This window comes from Hemitrygon akajei, chromosome 14 (genome assembly GCF_048418815.1).
Source record: "Hemitrygon akajei chromosome 14, sHemAka1.3, whole genome shotgun sequence".
Classification (NCBI taxonomy): Eukaryota; Metazoa; Chordata; class Chondrichthyes; order Myliobatiformes; family Dasyatidae; genus Hemitrygon; species Hemitrygon akajei.
Window position 1 is genome coordinate 107,269,877 of NC_133137.1, and position 21,282 is coordinate 107,291,158.

General features: G+C 43.9%; 1 protein-coding gene across 3 annotated transcripts in view; it reads right to left on the bottom strand.

The window, feature by feature from the left end:
- The window catches only part of shank3a (SH3 and multiple ankyrin repeat domains 3a), a 1,154,364-nt gene that overhangs the window by 428,899 nt on the left and 704,183 nt on the right, over positions 1–21,282 (bottom strand). For all 3 annotated transcript variants that reach the window (XM_073066894.1, XM_073066893.1, XM_073066892.1), the window contains exon 13: positions 14,562–14,734. In XM_073066894.1, coding sequence (XP_072922995.1) covers positions 14,562–14,734 — 173 coding nt within the window. The remainder of the gene's footprint in view (positions 1–14,561; positions 14,735–21,282) is intronic.

Sequence of the window (21,282 nt, forward strand, 5' to 3'; positions counted from 1 at the left end):
ATTCAAAGGGTGGTGAGAGTGTGGAATGAACTGCCAGCACAAGTGGTGCATGTGAGCTCGATCTTAATGCTTAAGAGAACTTTGGATGGGAAGGGTATGGAGGGCTATGGTCCCGGTGAAAGTCAATGGGAGTAAATAGCTTAAATGGCTCAGCATGCAGTAAATGGGCCAAAGGGCGTGTTTCTATGCTGTACTTTTCATTGACTCTATATGAGATAGTGGAGGGGAAAAAACTGTTGCTAAGTTGTTGAGGGCTAAGGATAGATCCTTGAGTAACTCATGCAATGACAGATCATGTCATGCTCATGTCACATCTCTTCAACAACACACACAAAATGCTGGATGAACCCAGCAGGTCAGGCAGCACCTGTGGAAATGAATAAACAGTTGTTGTTTTGGGAAGAGACACTTCTTCAGGACTCCAGCACCTTGCCTGACCCCAATAACTAGCTAATTCACCAGATTACTAGGTAGTGACATTAAAAGTTCTTCATTTCATTTGTGTCCACTTAGAAGGTTACATTATAGTGCCCAAAACTCTGAATGGTGCAAGGAAAGCTGTTATATTATACCGTGAATTAAACAAAAAACTGCAATGGAAGTTCATTATCAAACTGAAAATGGTCAGTATTATTCATTGATCTATTACAAACGAGATACTTTCACACAGTATCTGTGATCTCTGAATGATCAGATTTGAAAATTAAATTTCAAGCAGTGTGGCAGTTCACATCTTTGAAATCATGAACTTTAGCAGAAAGTAAAACCAATTCAAACTAATAATCAGTATCTATTCCTCCTGCTAAGACTATTTTAAGTTATCTACTATTCCAAGTTGTAGCACAAGAGTCTGTTATTCTCTCTTGGCACGTCCGCAATACTGAGTCAATTTGCCTGCCACATTTTTCATTGCCAGTGGAAACAGCTTTACAGGGTTCTCTGTCACTTTGATTTAAATGTAGGTGGTACATCCCCAGAGGAATGAATATGTCACCAAGGGTACATCGTGTTTATTTGAAAGCAAGCAAAAACACACTGAGAGAAATTTAACAGCACTGCTGCACTTCCAGTTGGCAGTAAAATTTAATACCTGCTGGATCAAAGAGAAGTTTATGACACCGGAAGAGGGTATTTGACCCATTACATTTGTGTTGGTCAACAAAGAGTTACCCAGCTGAATTTCATATTCCTCCACTGGATGACTAGGGCTGTGAATTATGACTCATTTAGTTGTGATGATTGTTTCTGTCTGTACTGTTCTTTCAGATAGGAATTTCCAGAGCTCAATCATTTACTGGGAGATTCCTTTTCCTCATAAGCTTTTAACCCTTCTGCTGCTTATTATTTCAGAACTATACCTGTCACTTTTTAAAATTTTTCCACAAATAGGTTATTTACATTTATCTAGTGCCCTCACAATTATATAAACTTCAATTAAGTACCTTGAAATAATAAACAAAAGTCTTCCCTCAGCATTCTCTGTCTAAAAGTAATCACTGGCTTTCCCCATAGAACCAGTTTTTCAGTCCTGACAACACCTTGTATTTCTTCTTTGCTTGCTTGCCAGTATTTCTTATAAAGTTGAGCAAGGAAAACCCAGAAAGTTTTTGAACAGTGATCAGGAAAGAGATTCCCCTCCTTTCCCTAAAATTAGATTGATGCTGTTGTGACAATCAGACTCCCCCTCACACTCTGCATACCCTCCCTCAGCTTAACAGGGATGGGAATTCACCTATTCTTATCTACCACCGCACGGAACTCTGCATCCAGCACATCATTCTGCACAACTTCTGCATTCTCCAACAAGATCCTACCACCAGTCACATTTTTCCCTGTTTTCCCACCTCCGCTTCTGCAGGGATTGTTCCCTTGTCCATTTGTCCCTCCCCACAGATCCACTTCCTGGCACTTATGCAAGTGACTGTCACAAGTGCTGGACCTGCCCCCACACCTCCTCTTTCACCATCATTCATGGCCCTAAACAGTCCTTCCAGGTGAGGCGACACTTCACCTGCAAGTCTTTCAAGATCACTTATTATATATTGTATACGGTGCTGCTTAGCTTTGAGGTAATTCAGTGAGACCCAACACTGATTGGAGGCACCACTTCATCGAGTACCTTTGCTCTGTTTGCTGCAACAGTAGGGATCTCCTGGTGGTAACCACTTCCTATTTCCATACCAAAATGTCTGTCCATGGCCTCTTCCGCTACAACAATGAGACAAAACTCAGCTTGTAGGAGCAGCACCTGATATTCTGTCTCGGTAGTCTCCAACCTAATGGCATATCAATTTCACCAACTTCCAGTAACTACCATCTTCCGTTCCCCTCTCACTCTTTATCCATTTTTTTTGGTTTCCATCCTGATGGGCCTCACATGCCTTTTCTTCTCTCCCACCCCTGTGACCTGTCTATCACTTCCCTTTATTCCAAGGTCCACAATGCTCTCTTAGCAGATTTTCACCTACCACTCCCAGTTTCTTGCATCATCCCCATCGCCTCACCTTCCCCTTCACCTGGTCTCACCTATCACCTGCCAGTTTGTACTCCTCCCTTCCCCCACCTTCTTATTCTAGCACCTGCCCCTTGCTTTCCAGTCTGATGGAGGGTTTCAGCCTGAAATGCTGACTGATTACTTCCCTCCATGAATGCTGCCTGACCGCTGAATCCTCCAGCACTTTGTGTACGCACTTCAAGATTTCCTTCCTCTGCAGAACCTCTTATGCTTGTTGCTACAAGGCATCAAATATTGTCTTCTGAACAATGAATAGGAATGGGAACTCCGGATTTGATTTTAGCCCATTCCCCAATTCAAGACGTTAAAACAAGCACTATTCATCCAGTGACATGATCAACAGGAAAAGGCATTGAACAGGCAAGTGTGAGGTATTGCACTTGGGGAGGTCAAATGTAAGGGGGAAAGTATGGTAACAGTCTTAACAGCACCGATGTACAGAGGGACCTTGTGGGTCCAAGTCCACAGCTTTCTGAAAGTGGCAATACCTAGACAGAGTGGTAAAGGTCGTATATGACACATTTGCCTTCATTGTTCAGGGCATTTATTTAACAAGCCATGTTGCGGCTGTGTAAAATTCTGGTTAGGTCAGACTTGTGTTCAGTTCTGGCAGTTCCTTTACAGGGAGGCTTTGTAGAAGGTGCAAACAAGGTTTTTCAGGACGCCGCCTAGATTAGAAGGTATTAGCTATAAGAAGAAATGAGAGGAGACCTAACACAAGTTTATAGAACTATGAGCATTGATACAGTAGACAGTCAGAACCTTTATACCAGAGTAAAAATAGCAAGTAGCCAAGGACAGGTGAGGGGGGACAAGGTTCTTTTATTAAGAGAGTGGTAGGTGCCTAGAACCCTCTGCTAGGGATGGTGGGGGAAATAGACATGATACTGGTGCTTACGTATCTTAAGCAGTTAGAAGGTTTAATTTAGTTTGGCATTATGCTTGGCACAGAAATCGTGGACCAAAATGTGTATTCCTGTGCTGTATGTTCCATCGTCTAAGACCTTGTGGTATGTCTGGTGTAACAGAGACTAGCCCTTCAGGTTCTTGCAGGAGTCTCAATATTGCATCTTTGCATAAATAATGTCTTTGGAAAGTGGGGAATCTCTCACTGGATATTGTCCATTGGAGTTAATTATAAATTTCCCAAGAGTGCCACTCTAAATAGGGCAAATTTATGCAGCTAACTAAATGTATGGAATTCTATTAAATCAGCAAAGTCTGGAAAGTGGCCATTTCATTCATCATTAAGAACTTGAGCCACCATCAGATATCAGAACACATTGCAAATTTTAAATAGAATCACAAAGAGTTCGATATTTATACTACCGGGTAATACTTATTTAAGTGTAATATATCCCAACACTCTTCACTTTCACACTTTGCTTGTCTCTGTACCACCAATAACATTCTGATTACACCGTAACTCTATTGCACCCCAAAACCCCAGAATGTATCAGCTCCCAATCCCTCTGCTTCTGCCAAATGCCAGGAACTTTAATAACACAATAGTGTTTAATTCGAAAAATTGTAAAATTAGTGAAAAAAATAATTGATATTTTTTATGACCCTAATGGATTCTTCATTGTTGTGTTCATTCTGTTCATTGTGCACACCCTGGAGGAAATGTGCAGTTGGAGTGATAGGGTGAGAAGGTATATGTCATTTGTCACTTCAGAATCCAAACTTTTATTATGAAGTACTTTCAAGAGTGAGCAGAAGAAGGAAATGGCAACGAATTTGACGAAATTTCATTGGCGTCAACAACGACTCTCATCACAGACTTTGCCTAACTGGCTAAATAATTTGAACATTGTGTTTTAAATTACATCTGATATTGTAACAATTAAGACACTGTACTAATACTTCAGGGGTAAAGATTATTAACCCAACTATTTCAAATTCCACAGTTATAGTCTGAGAAAGTAAATTCATTTTGAAGAGTTTTGAAGCAAGGATCAGTGAGTTTGATTATGAAGTTGTTGCATTATTGAAAGCCCTCCAATGGCCCTTAATGGCATTAAAGAACAGGAATCTATCATTTGTATCTGTTTTGGTCAAAATGCAAGTCCAAATTCAATTCAACATGGACCTTTAATTGTGCACTAGGCTTAGGCAACAAACTCTCCCTCTTCCCTCCCAAGAGTGAATGACTGGTCTTTGACTCACATGTTCACAAGATGACAAAATTTCTTCATTATTTCCTGTTTGCCTTAAAATCTGTGGCCATCATCTTGTTCTACTGTGCAATTTGCTTCAACTCACAAAACATATCAAAAACTGTGAAGACTCTTGCCTTCATAGCTAAAAAAGCCAAGGTGCTATGAATCAGAGTACAGATTAAAAACTTTGCATATATAGTCAAAAATCCAAAATATCAGATTTTCTAGCATATATACATTGCTATATGTAAGAACTAATTTGCATTCACATAGCGACCTCTGATAATCCTAAAATGCTTCAGTACACATTAATTAATTTCTTCAGTTTTGTTCAGTATGGTACTATAGGGAAATGTGACATCAAATTTCAGGGCAAGGTCATGAAATACAACCAAATTAATAGCTTTAGTAATGACTGATGAATAAATTTTGGTGATGTGACAAAGAGGCATTTCCTGCATCCTATGGCTAGTGCTATGGTATTTTGACATGCAGCCAAGATGACACACAGAGCATGTTTTAACAGTTAAACCAATAGTGAAGCACTCCCTTGGTACTGCAGTGGCAAGCAATTTACTCCGCATGCTAAACACACATGCTGTCAGAATTGAACGACCAAAAAAATAGGATCACATGCAGACCGTAGCGTACCTCAAGCCTGCTCTGATGTTTAATAAAATCACTTACATCTGGTTTCAGCTCCGCTTTCCTGCCTGTTTCCCATAACTCTTGACACTTACACCATCTGATAGCATCAGATGAAGATATTCAATGACAACCTTTATAATTATCTTAGATATTTTTCACTTTGTTGTTGGGTTTTTTGTTTGTAGTTGGTTTGTAGAAATGCACAAAAAATTAATAAAAAATATATAATTATCTTACATAAAGATTTCCAGAAATTCACAACCCTCATAGAATAAATCCATCCTCATCTCCTTTTCGGACTTTGTCTCCTTCTTCTAAATTTCCATGGAGGGAATTGTTTTGTCAGCATTTACAGTTAGAATCTTACATACTTCAGTATGATTGTCAATCATTCTTCCAAACTCCATTAAGTAGATCCTATGTGCTCAATTGTTCTTTTTAAGAGATGTTCATTCCAGCTATCAAATGACTGAACCAAACTGCATCAAATGCAAGTATATCTCCTTTTAAATAATATTAAACTATTAAAGCTGCTCCAAGTGTGCTCTCATCAATGCCCTGCATATCTGTAAGTGGACTTCCTTGCTTTTGACACAATAACTTGCTGGACCTCACATTATTTCTAAAATGACATCAAGGTGCTGCCTAACTTTGCTGAGTTCCTCCAGCATTTTGTGTGTGTTGCTTTGGATTTCCAGCATCTGCAGAGTTTATCTTGCTTATGATTTGCTGCTCCACTGCGAAGTCTCTTCAAGGAATCCCTACTCTGAAAAAATTTAAATCTTCTCTTCAATGGTTCAGTGAGACCCTCTCTCATCACTCCCCTTCTGCGATCTCTGCTGCTCTCTGACTCTTTGACCACACATTCACCCAGACTTGCTTCTCCAGCCCTTTACCTTTCCCACACCCCTGGTTTCATCCATTACCTTATAGCTATCCTCCTTCCCCCCTCACCACCTTTTTATTCTGCCATCTTCCTTCCTTCTTTTTCAGTCCTGAAGAAGTGTCTTGGCCCAAAATGTCGAGTATTTATTCATTTCCATGGACGCTGTTTGACCTGAGTTCTTCCAGCATTTTGTGTGTCTATTGCTTAAGGTTCTACAGCCTCTCTCAATTTAAAAGACTTACATCCTACCGAATTGAATAGCTTTTCATTTCCCTAAGTTATATTCCATCCACTAAATGTTTGCCCATTCAATTAGCTAGTGCCCCTGTCTAACACTGTTTCCTCCTCAGCAGCCGCTCTTCCACCTTCTGTTTCATCAGCAACTTTGGCAATATAGTACATCTCTTCATTAATGTCTTTAATGTGGATTGTAAATAGTTGAGGCCCCATACTTAATTTCAGTGGCACCCCAATGATTATAGTATTATTTTTAAGAGCCTTGATAGTCCAAATGCGAGTACGAATATTTCCCATCAAAGACAGAGAACAGTGATTGAATGGAGCTATTCCAGCTGGAGGTCTGTGATTAGTGGAGTTCCACAGGGATCCGTACTGGGACCTCTGCGGATTGTAACCTGGATGGAAATGTAGATGGGTGGGTTAGTAAGTTTGCAGATAACACAAAGGTTGAGGATGTTGTGGATAGTGTGGAGGGCTGTCAGAGGTTACAGCTGGACATTGATAGGATGCAAAACTGGGCTGACAACTGGCAGATGGAGTTCAACCCAGATAAGTATGAAGTGGTTCATTTTGTAGGTCAAATGTGATGACAGAATATAGTATTAATGGTAAGACTCTTGGCAGTGTGGAGGATCAGAGGGATCTTGGGGTCCAAGTCCATAGGATGCTCAAAGCAGCTGCGCAGGTTGACTATGTGGTGAAGAAGGCATACGGCGTATTGGCCCTCATCAATCGTGGAACTGAACTTAGGAGCCGAGAGGTAATGTTGCAGCTATATAGCACAGAGGAGATGTCAGGGGTAAGTTTTTTTTATGTAGAGAGTGGTGAGTGCATGGAGTGGGCTGCCGGTGACAGTGGTGGTGTTGGCAAGAGTTTCAAAGATTATCATTGGTAGACTAGAATGCAGAACAGGCACAAGAGTGGGGGAGGGGAAGTAGGAGGGATGCTGTAGTTTCTTTCTGCTTCTAATTCAGGCATTCAAACAGTATATTTATATGCTATATGAAAAATAACTAATTTATATTAACTCTGCTTTGTGTGAATGAGCTATTCCACTCTTCAAGTGACTGCATTAACCCCACTTTTGCATGCTCTTACCTCAGGCAGAAAATTGACACATGGTTCCTGACTGCACACTGTGAACTCTGAGGCTGCTGTTTACATAGAAAACCTACAGCACAATACAGGCCCTTCAGCCCACAAAGTTGTGCCGAACATGTACTTACCTTAGAAATTGCTACACTTTCCCATAGTCCTCTATTTTTCTAAGCTCTATGTACCTATCCAAAAATCTCTTAAGAGACCCTATCGTATCCACCTCCACCAGCGTTGCCGGCAGCACATTCCACACACTCACCACTCTCTGAGTAAAAAAAACTTAACCCTGACATCTCCTCTGTACCTACTCCCCAGCACCTTAAACCTGTATCCTCTTGGGGCAACAATTTCAGCCTTGGGAAAAAGCCTCTGACTATCCACACGATCAATGCCTCTCATCATCTTATACTCCTCCGTCAGGTCACCTCTCATCCTCCATCTCTCCGAGGAGAAAAGGTTGAGTTCACTCAACCCATTTTCATAAGGCATGCTCCCCAATCCAGGCAACATCCTTGTAAATCTCCTCTGCACCTTTTCTATGGCATCCACATCCTTCCTGTAGTAAGGTGACCAGAACTGAGCACAGTACTCCAAGTGGGGTCTGACCAGGGTCCTATATAGCTGCAACATTACCTCTCGGCTCCTAAATTCAATCCCACGATAGATGAAGGGCAATACACCGTATGCTTTCTTAACAAGAGTCAAACTGCGCAGCTGCTTTGAGCGTCCTATGGACACAGACCCCAAGATCCCTCTGATCCTCCACACTGTCAAGAGTCTTACCAGTAATATTATATTCTGTCATCATATTTGACCTACAAAATGAACCACTTCACACTTATCTGGGTTGAACTCCATCTGCCAGTTGTCAGCCCAGTGTTGCATCCTATCAATGTCCCGCTGTAACCTCTAACAGCCCTCCACACTATCCACAACATCCCCAACCTTTGTCTCATCAGCAAACTTACTAACCCATCCCTCTACTTCCTCATCCAGGTCATTTATAAAAATCACCAAGAGTAAGGGTCCCAGCACAGATCCCTGAGGCACTCCACTGGTCAACGATCTCCATGCAGAATATGACCCGTCTACAACCACTCTTTGCCTTCAGTGGGTAAGCCAGTTCTGGATCCACAAAGCAATGTCCCTTTGGATTCCATGCCTCCTTACGTTATCAATAAGCCTTGCATTGGGTACCTTATCAAATGCCTTGCTGAAATCCGTATACACTACATCTACTGTTCTTCCTTTGTCAATGTGTTTAGTCACATCCTCAAAAAATTCAATCAGGCTCGTAAGGCATGACCTGTCTTTGGCAAAGCCATGCTGGCTAGTCCTAATCATGTTATACCTCTCCAAATGTTCATAAATCCTGCCTCTCAGGATCTTCTCCATCAACTTACCAACCACTGAAGTAAGATTCACTGGTCTATAATTTCCTGGGCTATCTCTACTCTCTTTCTTGAATAAAGGAACAACATCCACAACCCTTCAATCCTCCGGAGCCTCATCCGTCCCCACTGATGATACAAAGATTATTGCCAGAGGCTCAGCACTCTCTTCCCTCACCTCCCACAGTAGCCTGGGATACATCTCATCCGGTCCTGGCGACTTATCCAACTTGATGATTTCCAAAAGCTCCAGCAGATCCTCTTTCTTAATATCTACATGCTTAAACTTTTCAGTCTGCTGCAAGTCTGCACTACAATCACCAAGATCCTTTTCCATACTGAATATTGAAGTACAGTATTCATTAAGTACCTCTGCTATTTCCTCCGGTTCCATACACACTTTCCCACTGTCACATTTGATAGGTCCTATTCTTTCACATCTTATCCTTTTGTTCCTCACATACTTGTAGAATGCCTTGGGGTTTTCCTGCCCACCAAGGCATTCTCATGGCCCCTTCTGGCTCTCCTAACTTCCTCTTTATGCTCCCTCCTGTTAGCCTTATAATCTTCTAGATTCTTAACATTACCTAACTCTCTGAACCTTTTGGAAGCTTTTCTTTTCTTCTTGACTAGATATATTTACAGCCTTTAAAAACGGATTCTCTTTTCCCTCCAATTACAAATACCAGGCAAAAATGCTTCTTTTTCGTCTTCCTTATTTTTTGAACAGATGTTAAATTTGTAATTTGCCAATCCACATGACCATATCAGTATCAATGGATTTTAGAACATCACAATGCAGACTATTTTTCTGTAGCCTCTTCTTTGAAGATCTTAGGGTGCAAATCATTAGGTACAGGGGTTAATCAGTACTTATTCCCATTAGATTGATAAGTAACTTTTTCCCTCTGCTGACAACTATTTCAAGTTTCTCCTATTATCCCTGAGTTTTCTACAATTATTAAATTATTTTTTAAATTTCCTTTGGGACGAAGTAATCACTTGCTTCACTTGGTAAATGGACTTCAGCAATGTGTGCATCAGGTCCCTTTGAACACTCAGTCTCCCACCACTGAACAAATGTCCTACTGTTTATTCTTTACTAACATGGATAGCTTCACATTTTCCATATTGTACTAACTCCTCACCAAGTGACTCAACTTGTTGATATCCTCCTGAAGCTTCTTTACATCATCTGTAATTGTAATCCTGTTTAATTTAGAATCATCAGCAAATGTGAAATATGAAGTGATCTCATTAGCCAAACTGTAGATATAGATTGTGTCATACTCCACTAAGCACAGCCTACCAATCTGAGGAGGAAGCATTTTTATGTTCTGTCTGATGGCTAATTCTCAATCCATGGCCAAACACTACCACTAATCCATATGCTGCCACTCATTGATCAGCCTCCTGAAAACCCACAAGTTCCTCTTTACTTATCCACCAGTCACATGAGCAGCTGGTGGATATCACAGCTGACTCCAGCCACTATCAATATGCTTCAGAGATTTTCTGCCTGGCATAACCAGGACTTATCTCTGAAGAATACTGATAATGACTGGAGTCAGCTGTGTTGTAAAGACACTGCCCAGAAGAAGGTAATGGCAAACCACTTCTGTAGAAAAATTTGCTAAGGACAATCACGGTCATGAAAAGACAATGATTGCCCATGTCATACAACACGGCACATAACAAACGGACGAGGCACATTCTCAATGAACTTGAACAGGTTAGGGAAGTAAAATTTTTCTTTCATAAATGCATGTTGGCTTCACTCAATCCTGTAAATCTTTAAAAGTTGTTCCATTATTATATTTTCATCCTAGTATTCTCCACACTACTGGCACTGAACTATAATTCCTCCCTCTCACTCCATCATGAAATACTCACGTCACAAATTCTTTGATATTATGCGCACTCCAAGGAAACCATTTATGAGAAATTTTTAATTAATTAAAACCTGTTTTATTTCCATAAAGATATCTAAAATAGCCTGCTTCCACTTAGTCATATTATGTCCCAAATACATTTTCACAAGCTTCCCCTCAAAACTGCAGTGGGTAGTTCAAATTGTCCAAAAAACTAAGTCCGCAAAATTAGAAATGAAATTTCCAATTGAGTTTATAATCGATAAAATTCATAACAACATATCCAAGGAAGAGGTGTTTGGAATTTCTATGCCTAATGTTATTAATTTATATTTCTTATATTTAAATCCTTTCAAAGACAAATCCCGCTGTAATTCTGAAACCTCCTTCAAACTCTGTTTTTATATTTTTATGGCTGTGGTACTCCCCAACCACCTATCCCACCATTACTGGCCAGAGACGTGGAAAAGACAGAGAGGAGACTGGAGGCATTGGAAAAGGTGGGGATGAGCTAGTCACACACAGAGACGAATGACAGAGAATAAGAGGCAGAATACACATGTAAGTCATTGAGTCAGGAAAAGTTTACACATTGAGATAAAAATAATGGCAGCAAATACTCAACTTCAGGAACTGAGAGAAGAAAGGAAGGGAAAAGAAAAGTGCCTTTCAGATTGTTTTTATGGACATACATAAATTGCAGACAAAAAAACTAGTTTGAGATATAGTCTTTTGTATAATGCAAAAAGTACAGCAGCTATATTGTATATAACAAATTGCACACTGCAATGTGACAATGATGAAGTAATCATTTTTACTAATACTGAGCAAGAGATAAATATTAACTCTCAACAACGGGTTAACATTTCTGAATGGACTGAAGTGGTGGAAAAGAAGGCACTTCAGAATGAGGATGCAGGGCAGCCCTTGTCACTTTCACGACTGTCATTCTTGTTGCTAGAAACCTTGCTTCGATGGCTCACACGTGGATGGCCTCTGCCACCCTTAATGCCAAAGATGCATGTGGAGAGAGAAGAGGGCCGGAGAACATGACGGGTTGAACTGACAGATACATTATGGCCAAGGAATACACTGCTAATGCAATACAAGTTTTCTCTAATAGTGAGAAGCTATTTTAACCAGGGCGAGTCTTCGCTGAAGCTTAGAAGGGACTCAGAAATGAGAGAGACAGAGAATAATCAGTTTGACATCAGTGGTGGGTAAATTAATGGAAAGTATTCTTAGAGATAGTATTTATAATTATCTGGATAGACAGGATCTGATTAGGAGTAGCCAGCATGGATTTGTGCGTGGAAGGTCATGTTTGACAAACCTTATTGAATTTTTTGAAGTAGTTACGAGGAATGTTGACGAGGGTAAGGCAGTGGATGTAGTCTATATGGACTTCAGCAAGGCCTTTGACAAAGTTCCACATGGAAGGTTAGTTAAGAAGGTTCAGTCGTTAGGTATTAATGCTGGAGTAATACAATGGATTCAACAGTGGCTAGATGGGAGATGCCAGAGAGTAGTGGTGGATAATTGTTTATCGGGATGGAGGCCGGTGACTAGCGGGGTGCCTCAGGGATCTGTTTTGGGCCCAATGTTGTTTGTAATATACATAAATGATCTGGATGATGGGGTGGTAAATTGGATTAGTAAGTATGCTGATGATACTAAGGTAGGAGGTGTTGTGGATAATGAGGTGGGTTTTCAAAGCTTGCAGGGAGATTTATGCCGGTTAGAAGAATGGGCTGAACGTTGGCAGATGGAGTTTAATGCTGAGAAGTGTGAGGTTCTACATTTTGGCAGGAATAATCCAAATAGAACATACAGGGTAAATGGTAGGGCATTGAGGAATGCAGTGGAACAGAGAGATCTAGGAATAACAGTGCATAGTTCCCTGAAGGTGGAGTCTCATGTAGATAGGGTGGTGAAGAAGGCTTTTGGAACGCTGGCCTTTATAAATCAGAGCATTGAGTACAGAAGTTGGGATGTAATGTTAAAATTGTACAAGGCATTGGTAAGGCCAAATTTGGAATATTGTGTACAGTTCTGGTCACCGAATTATAGGAAAGATATCAATAAATTAGAGAGAGTGCAGAGACGATTTACTAGGATGTTACCTGGGTTTCAGCACTTAAGTTACAGAGAAAGGTTGAACAAGTTAGGTCTCTATTCATTGGAGCGTAGAAGGTTGAGGGGGGATTTGATCGAGGTATTTAAAATGTTGAGAGGGATAGATAGAGTTGACGTGAATAGGCTGTTTCCATTGAGAGTAGGGGAGATTCAAACGAGAGGACATGATTTGAGAGTTAGGGGGCAAAAGTTTAAGGGAAACACGAGGGGGTATTTCTTTACTCAGAGAGTGATAGCTGTGTGGAATGAGCTTCCTGTAGAAGTAGTAGAGGCCAGTTCAGTTGTGTCATTTAAGGTAAAATTGGATAGGTATATGGATAGGAAAGGAGTGGAGGGTTATGGGCTGAGTGCGGGTAGGTGGGACTAGGTGAGATTAAGAGTTCGGCACGGACTAGGAGGGCCGGAATGGCCTGTTTCCGTGCTGTGATTGTTATATGGTTATATGGTTATAAGAGACTGACAGTGGTAGGGCAGGAAAGGGGAGATGAATTGCTCTGCCGAGAAAACGTGCGAGCGGAAAGGCAGGTGCGGGGTAAGGCGAGGCTTTTGGACAATTTGAAACAAGAGATGGAGACAGGGGTAGATACGGGGATTAGAAAAGTTGAAAACAGAAGGAAACTAGAAGGGTTGAACGGGGAAGTGGGTGAACGGAGGGAAGGGGAATGAGGGAGAGGGGCTGGCAGGAGAGGAGGGGGTTTATGAGATGTAGTATAGGAGTCAGGACGTTGTCGAAAAGCTGCAGAATGTAGGAATCAGCAAGAGTACATGAGGAAGGAGCTGCAACACAATTGTAAAGCTATGGGAGTGGGCAACAGAGTGTAGGGAGTGAGTGGAATGGAGCATGCAGGGGCAGATTAAACTGTTGGTTTAGGATGGGGGAGCAGTGGGTGAACACAGAAGCTTTGCAGAAGGTTGCAGGAGTGGTCTAGAATATTGCGGGTGGTAGAGACATGAATGCAGAAGACTGGAGGCGAGATTGCAGAGGTAAAGGGTGAGAGTGCAAAGGTATGTGGGGTAGGGGTAGAGGGACAAGGGTGAGCTCGTGTGGGAGTGATATCAAAGCCGAGTAGGGACATGAGATTGCACAGGGGTAAAGGTGAGACCACAGAGGCAATTGTAGAGAGGCAAGGGTGAGATCGCTGAGTGAGGGAGAGACAAGGACTGAGGGGTGCTGTGGGGGAGAGGGGGTAGGGTGGGGGAGAGAATGGGGAGGGGGAAAGAGTGGGGGAGAGAATGGGGAAAGGGTGGGGGAGAGACACGGGGAGAGAACAGGAGAGGGGGAAGGGTGGGGGAGAGACACGGGGAGGGGGGAAGGGTGGGGAGAGGGAGTAGTGTGGTGGAGAGACACGGGGAGGTGAGGGGAGGGGAGGGGAGTGGAAGGGTGAGGTGAGATCACAGCAGGAGAAAGGACAGATTACAGGGGGTTACAGATAGGGGACGTAGTGGACGGGGTTAGAGTCCAGATGAAGCGATATTACGATCGGAAGACGGAGGTAATGAAGCAGAGCTGACAAGCTGGTAGGTTCTCTAACTCAGGAGAGTTTGGCTCAGAGACCTGGTGATAAAGTGAAGTATTTCGCAAAAATCAGCAGAGTTAGTTGGAATTGTACTTACCTTTGACACGTTCCCCTCGGTGCAACAGGATCTCCCCCTCTCCCTGGGGCTGATAGGGCTTCACCACGATGAAGGTCCGTCCCGGGACCGCACTGTACAGCTTGCGTTTGGGTCCTCTGTGAGCGGGGACGGCCGATGGAGGTGGGTTGGGATCGGCGCTCACGGTGCTTGGGCTGTAAACAAAAACATAGGTGACAGTGGTTCTTCCAGCCCCAGGGCCGGGACCGGGGACAGTCCCTTCCAACATCCTCCACGATCTGCCCGGGGGATAAGCGTCTCACTCAGCTCGGCCGTTCCAGGCCGAAGCGCTCGGACGCCGAACGGGACCCGAGCGACGGGTCCACTCTCATCTTTAAGCTAAAGAGTGCTGTGATTGCGCTGGTCGCAGCCGTGGCCGAGGATGCTCCATCCTCTCCCGGCTGGAGCTGTTCACATGCCAGTGCTGAATCCGAACTCCGCTCCACCACTCACTCCCGTAGTGACAGCGATCTGACGCCCACGCCCCGCCCTCCATTCACACCACACTCGGGAAATGCTCGACCCGACTGCTGGACCCGCCCGTTAACTCTCTGGTCCCGCCTCGAGGTCTGACACCGCCTATCGATTCCCGATAACGACCCAAGTCACGACGCCTGAAGCGCGGAGCCCCGCCTCTAATTTCTGATGCCGGCTGTAAATGGGAATCCCGGCCTCCACATCCTCACGGATTGGCAGCTATCTGGCGCCCCGCCCCGCCCTCCATTCACTGCGTGAAATGTCAGTTCCATTTCCCTCTTCACAGATGCTGTCTGTTATGTCGTATCTCTCTCTCCATTTTTTGTAGATGACCAGAATTTGCCTTTATTTCAGTCTGTAAATATTTTGAGCCTGACCTCAATGAATGACTATCAGAACAGATGAATTCCTTAATCTCGCTCCAAGAAACCCCCTCTTGTCTGATTGAACTCACCAAACAAAATATTGACTGGGCTGTAAACAGTAATATTATTGACTGGTCCTTCATTGTGCCCAATCACAAACGAAGTTCCAATTTTGCCAGAGCCCAGCAACCATACATTGGACTCGATGGGAGTCTGTTCCACCGTTACATCGCAGCTGATTAATTATGCCCCTCAACCTTCCTTCTGCCTCCTCCCCATAAGTTTTGATGCCCTGACTAATCAAGAAGCTATCGACCTCTGCGTTACCCAGTGACTTGGCAATGAATTCCTCAGATTCACCACCCTCTGGCTAAAGAAATTTCTCTGCATCTTTGTTCTAAAGTCTTTGTATTCTGAGACTGTAGCAACTGGTCCTAAACTCCCCCACAATTGAAAGCATCCTCTCCACATTCACTCTATCTAGGCCATCTAGGCCTTTCAATATTCAATATGTTTTAATGAGTTCCCAACACCCATTGTTCTGAACTCCAGAGAGTACAACCTTCAGTCACTCCTCACAGGATAACCATATCATTCTCATGAACCTCTGACGGACCCTCTCCAATTCCAGCACAGCTTGTCTTAGATAAAGGGCCCAAAACTTTCTTTACTCATTCTCTTCCCTAAGTCCCTCCCTCTTATACCTCTCCTGCAATAGCAACAGAACAAAAATTCAATGAAAAGAATAAAACGGCAAAAAACTGGCCCTGATAAAATAAATTTCTCTCAGCGTCTTTTATGGTGAGACTCCCATTAAAGGATTCCAGCAAAGCAATTTTCAATTCAAAAGGAGAGTAAAGGTAAAGTGAAAATCATCAAAATACTGCTTAGTATATCTTTAGAAAGTAATCACCAGTAAGGGTATTATTTCATTAAATGAGGACTTAATCAGAGTGTGTTGAGGTTCTGTGGTGAAATTCCCTGTAGAAAAGTGTTAGAGGAGAGCTTACTGGCCCAGTCCTTTACATACAATACTCAATGTCTCTTAATTTACTTTGGGTGTTGGGATTCTACCAAAGGAAGTGCAAGGCACTGCTTCCCTCCATTAGCCTGCAGGTCACCCTTGGGCAAGGAAAGCCATGAGAGCAGGTAGTAGGGAATGGAGAGCTGTTAGCTGGTGCATATCACAGGTCCTGGTTATGTGACCACTGATGCCAGGCAGACAATCTCTGAAGAGTATTGATGATTGCTAGGGTCACCCGCCTTGTTAAGTCTCTGCCCAGAAGATGGCAATGGCAAACCAGCTCTATAGAAAAATTTGCCAAGAACAATCATGGTCAAATGACCCATCCATTTATAAAATTGAAAATACTCTAACTGTAAGCTGTGACAGCTAACAAAATAACTTGCATAAAGAAATAAAGTTGATTGGAAGGACACACGAGCAGGGATACAAGAAAAGTACGTGGAGGCATACAGGAGTGAGACAGATCAGCCTTGCACTCAATGTTAGTAAGACCAAAGAATTGATTGTGGACTTCAGGAAGAACAAGCTGAGGGAACACACACCAGTCCTCACTGTGGGATCGACAGTGGAAAGGATAAGCAGATTAAAGTTCCTGGGCATCAACATCTCTGAAGATCTATCCTGGACCCAACATACTGATGCAATTATAAAGAAGGCATGACAGCAATTACGCTTCATTGGGAATTTGAGGAGCCTTGGTATGACATCAAATACTCTCACAAATTTCTACAGATGTACTGTGGAGAGCATTCTAACTGGTTACATCACCATCTACTATAGAGGTGTGACTGTATTAAGTCTTTTCCAGAAAGGTCTTCCTAAAACATAGCACCTCTTTTCACAATAGGGGATGCTGGAGACAGATGAGATAGGAATAATGGAAGGATGTGAACACAATTATCAACTGAGACAGTTGCTTTACCAGCTTCAAAGTGTCAGCTTTAGTTTCTATTGACTTTTAACATCTCGATTGTGAATGGCGATTTATCTTGCAAGCAAGGAATTCAAATCTTACTTGCAAGATCAATCACCAAAGGAATTTACCAAATGGTCAATATCAGTAACAGCCAATATCTTCCACATAAAAGTAGCAGATTTCTGCCCTGGTTGCAGAACAGTGTGCCGAAGAAGCCATGCTTCTCTCCTTGTGTACAAGTAAAATAAAATCATGTTTGAGTCATAAGATCGTGTGGGTTCTGAGCCCCGTTATTTTACTGCATTAGCGGAGAGGACACTACTGCACAGAAACAGGCCCTTTTCTCCAATTAGTCCATGCTGACCTGATCTTCTGCTTAGTCCCACCTACCTGCACCTGAACCAAACTCCTTCAAAACCCCTTATCCATGTACCTATCCAAACTTTCCTCAGATGTAACAGTTTCAGCGGTGCGGTACGGCAGCAGCGGCCTTTCAGACCTGGTGTTACTTTAATTTAATTTTCTAATTTAAGTTTGAATACACAACTTTTGATTAGGGCACATGGATAACAGAGCGACTATCTACCATCGCCAGATACTACTACAATACAGAGATCACCCAAAAACAAACCTTCAGGAAGATCTGCTGGTTGAATTACGCGACCTTAGCTTGCTGAGGGGAATGGGCCTACATTTCTCGGACTCGCCTGATGCTGGTAGCCGGAGATGGAGACGTCGTAAGCGATGTGTGAGGAAGTGGAAGCAAGGTAAGCGGGTAGGGGTCTGTGCCAGGCAAAAAGCAAACCCTAGCCGGCCAGCTCTCCCGTCCATTCTGCTCTCCAATGTCCACTCCCTGGACAATAAATTGGACTACATCCGACTCCAACGTAATACTCGGCGGGAGTACAGAGTTTGCTCCGCGTATGTTTTTATAGAAACATGGCTCACTGATGGGATTTCGGACGCCGCCATTCAGTTAGATGGGTTCGCCTCGTTTCGTGCGGACAGGGATTCAGCTCTCTCCGGTAAGACTTGCGATGGTGGTGTGTGTATTTACATCAACACGGAATGGTGTAAGAACTCTGTGCTGGTTTCCAGACACTGCTCATCGCAAGTGGAGTTTGTGGCTGTTAGATGCAGACCATTTTATTTGCCACGGGAATTCACCTCTGTCCTTATATTCGGTGTGTACATTCCCCCCAGCGCTAATGCTAAGGAGGCGCTCTGTGAACTGTATGGGGCTATTAGCGAACTGCAGAATGCACACCCTGATGGACTGTTTATTGTCGCTGGAGATTTTAACCACGCAAACCTTAAGTCAGTGCTCCCCAAATTCCATCAGTATGTGGACTTTGCAACGAGGGGGGAGAACGCGTTAGACCGGGTTTACAAACATCCCGGACACATACCGGGCAGAGCCCCGCCCCCACCTCGGATACTCAGACCACATCTCTGTTATACTAATCCCAGCATACAGACCGGTTGTCAGGCACTCCAGACCAGTTCAGAAGCAGGTGAAAACCTGGCCAGCAGGAGCCATCTCTGCTCTTTAAAGACTGCTTTGAGAACACTGACTGGCACATGTTCAGGGAGGCTGCAACCGATGGCGACTCTACCAGCTTAGAGGAGTACACAGTATCAGTGACCAGCTACATCAGCAAGTCTATTGATGATGTTACTCTGTCCAAGACCGTCACTATACGCGCTAACCAGAAGCCATGGATGACCGCAGAGGTGCTTGTGCTGCTGAGGTCCAGCGACTCCACCTTCAGAGCAGGCAACAAGGCAGCTCCCACAACAGCAAGGGCCAAACTGTCCCAGGCCATCAGAGGGGCAAAGTGTGCACACGCCCAGCGAATCCACAGCCACTTCCAGGACAGCAGCGACAACCGGTGCATGTGGAAGGGCATCCAGGACATCACCGATTACAGGACAACATCACCTGACTGTGTGCGTGATGCCTCCCTCCGAGATGCACTGAATAACTTCTACGCCCAGTTTGAGGCAGAAAATGACGTGGCGGTGAGGAAGTCCACCCCTCCTACAAATGACCAGGTGCTGTGTCTCACTGTGGCCGATGTGAGAAGAACCCTGTGCAGGGTCAACCCACGGAAGGCTGCTGGAACAGACAACATTCCTGGTAGAGTGCTCAGAGGATGTGCAGACCAGCTAGCAGATGTTCTCACTGACATCTTCAACATCTCCCTGAGCAGCGCCACCATTCCAACGTGCTTCAAGGCCACCACCATCGTCCCCGTGCCAAAGAAGTCTTCAGTCTCCTGCCTCAATGACTACCGTCCCGTTGCACTTACATCCATCATCATGAAGTGTTTCAAGAGGCTCGTCATGAGGCATATCAAGATCCTGCTGCCCCCCTCACTGGACCCCTTGCAGTTCACGTACCATCTGAACCGTTCAACAGACGCCATTGCCATCACCCTCCACCTGGCCCTAACCCACCTGGACAAAAAAGACACATACATTCGGATGCTGTTCATAGACTTCAGTTCAGCATTCAACACAATCATCCCTCAGAAACTGATTGGAAAGCTGAGCCTACTGGGCCTGAACACCTCCCTCTGTAACTGCATCCTAGCCTTCCTGACTGGGAGACCTCAGTCAGTCTGGATCAGGAGCAGCATCTCCAACACCATCACACTGAGCACGGGGGCTCCCCAGGGCTGCGTGCTCAGTCCACTGCTGTTCACTCTGCTGACCCACGACTGTGCTGCAACACACAGCTCGAACCACATCATCAAGTTCGTCGATGACATGATCGTGGTGGGTCTCATCAGCAAGAACAACAAGTCAGCTTACAGAGAGGAGGTGCAGCGGCTAACGGACTGGTGCAGAGCCAACAACCTGTCTCTGAATGTGAACAAAAGAGATGGTTGTTGACTTCAGGAGGGCACGGAGCGACCACTCCCCACTGAACATCGACGGCTCCTCAGTAGAGATCCAAATTTCTTGGTGTTTACCTGGTGGAGAATCTCACCTGGTCCCTCAACACCAGCTCCATCGCAAAGAAAGCCCAGCAGCGTCTCTGCTTTCTGCGAAGGCTGAGGAAAGTCCATCTCCCACCCCCCATCCTCACCACATTCTACAGAGGTTGTATTGAGAGCATCCTGAGCAGCTGGTTCGTTAAACTATGCACAATATAACGGGGCAAGTGAAGTTGAAGCTGACCCTTGGGTTCAAGAGCCTGATGGCTGGGAGGCAATAACTGGTCCTGAACCTGGTGGTGTGAGTCCTGAGGCTCCTGTACCTTCATCCTGATGGCAGCGAGAAGAGAGTATGACTTGGGTGGTGAGGGTCCCTGATGATGGATGCTGCTTTCCTGCCACAATGCTTTGTGTAGATGTGCTCAATGGTGGGGAGATATTTACTCATGATGAACTGGGCTGCATCCACTACTTTTTGTAGGATTTTCCATTCAAGGGTCTAATGTATGGATCAATTTCTTTTAGAGCAATGAGCACCCCCACCCCAGCGCTATGTATTGATCTGTTGTCTACACATGTGCATTGTTCTCTCTCTCACTGTAATGTGAATAGACCAGTTAAAGTCAATATACTCTCCACAACACATTTATAGAAGTTTGTCAGAGTTTTAGATGTCATGCCGAATCTCTGTAAACTCCAAAGGAAGTACATAGAGGCACTGCTGTGCTTTCTTCATAATTGCACTTGTGTGCTGGTCCCAGAACAGATCCTCTGAAATGATAACACAGAGGATTTTAAAGCTGCTGACCCTCTCTACCTCTGATACTCCAATGAGAACTGACACATGGACCTCTGGTTTCCTCCTTCTGAAATCAATAATCAGCTCCTTGGCCTTGCTAACATTGTGGTACCACTCTGCCAGATTTGCAATGCCCCCTCCCATATGCTGATTCACCACCACCTTTGATTTGGCTTA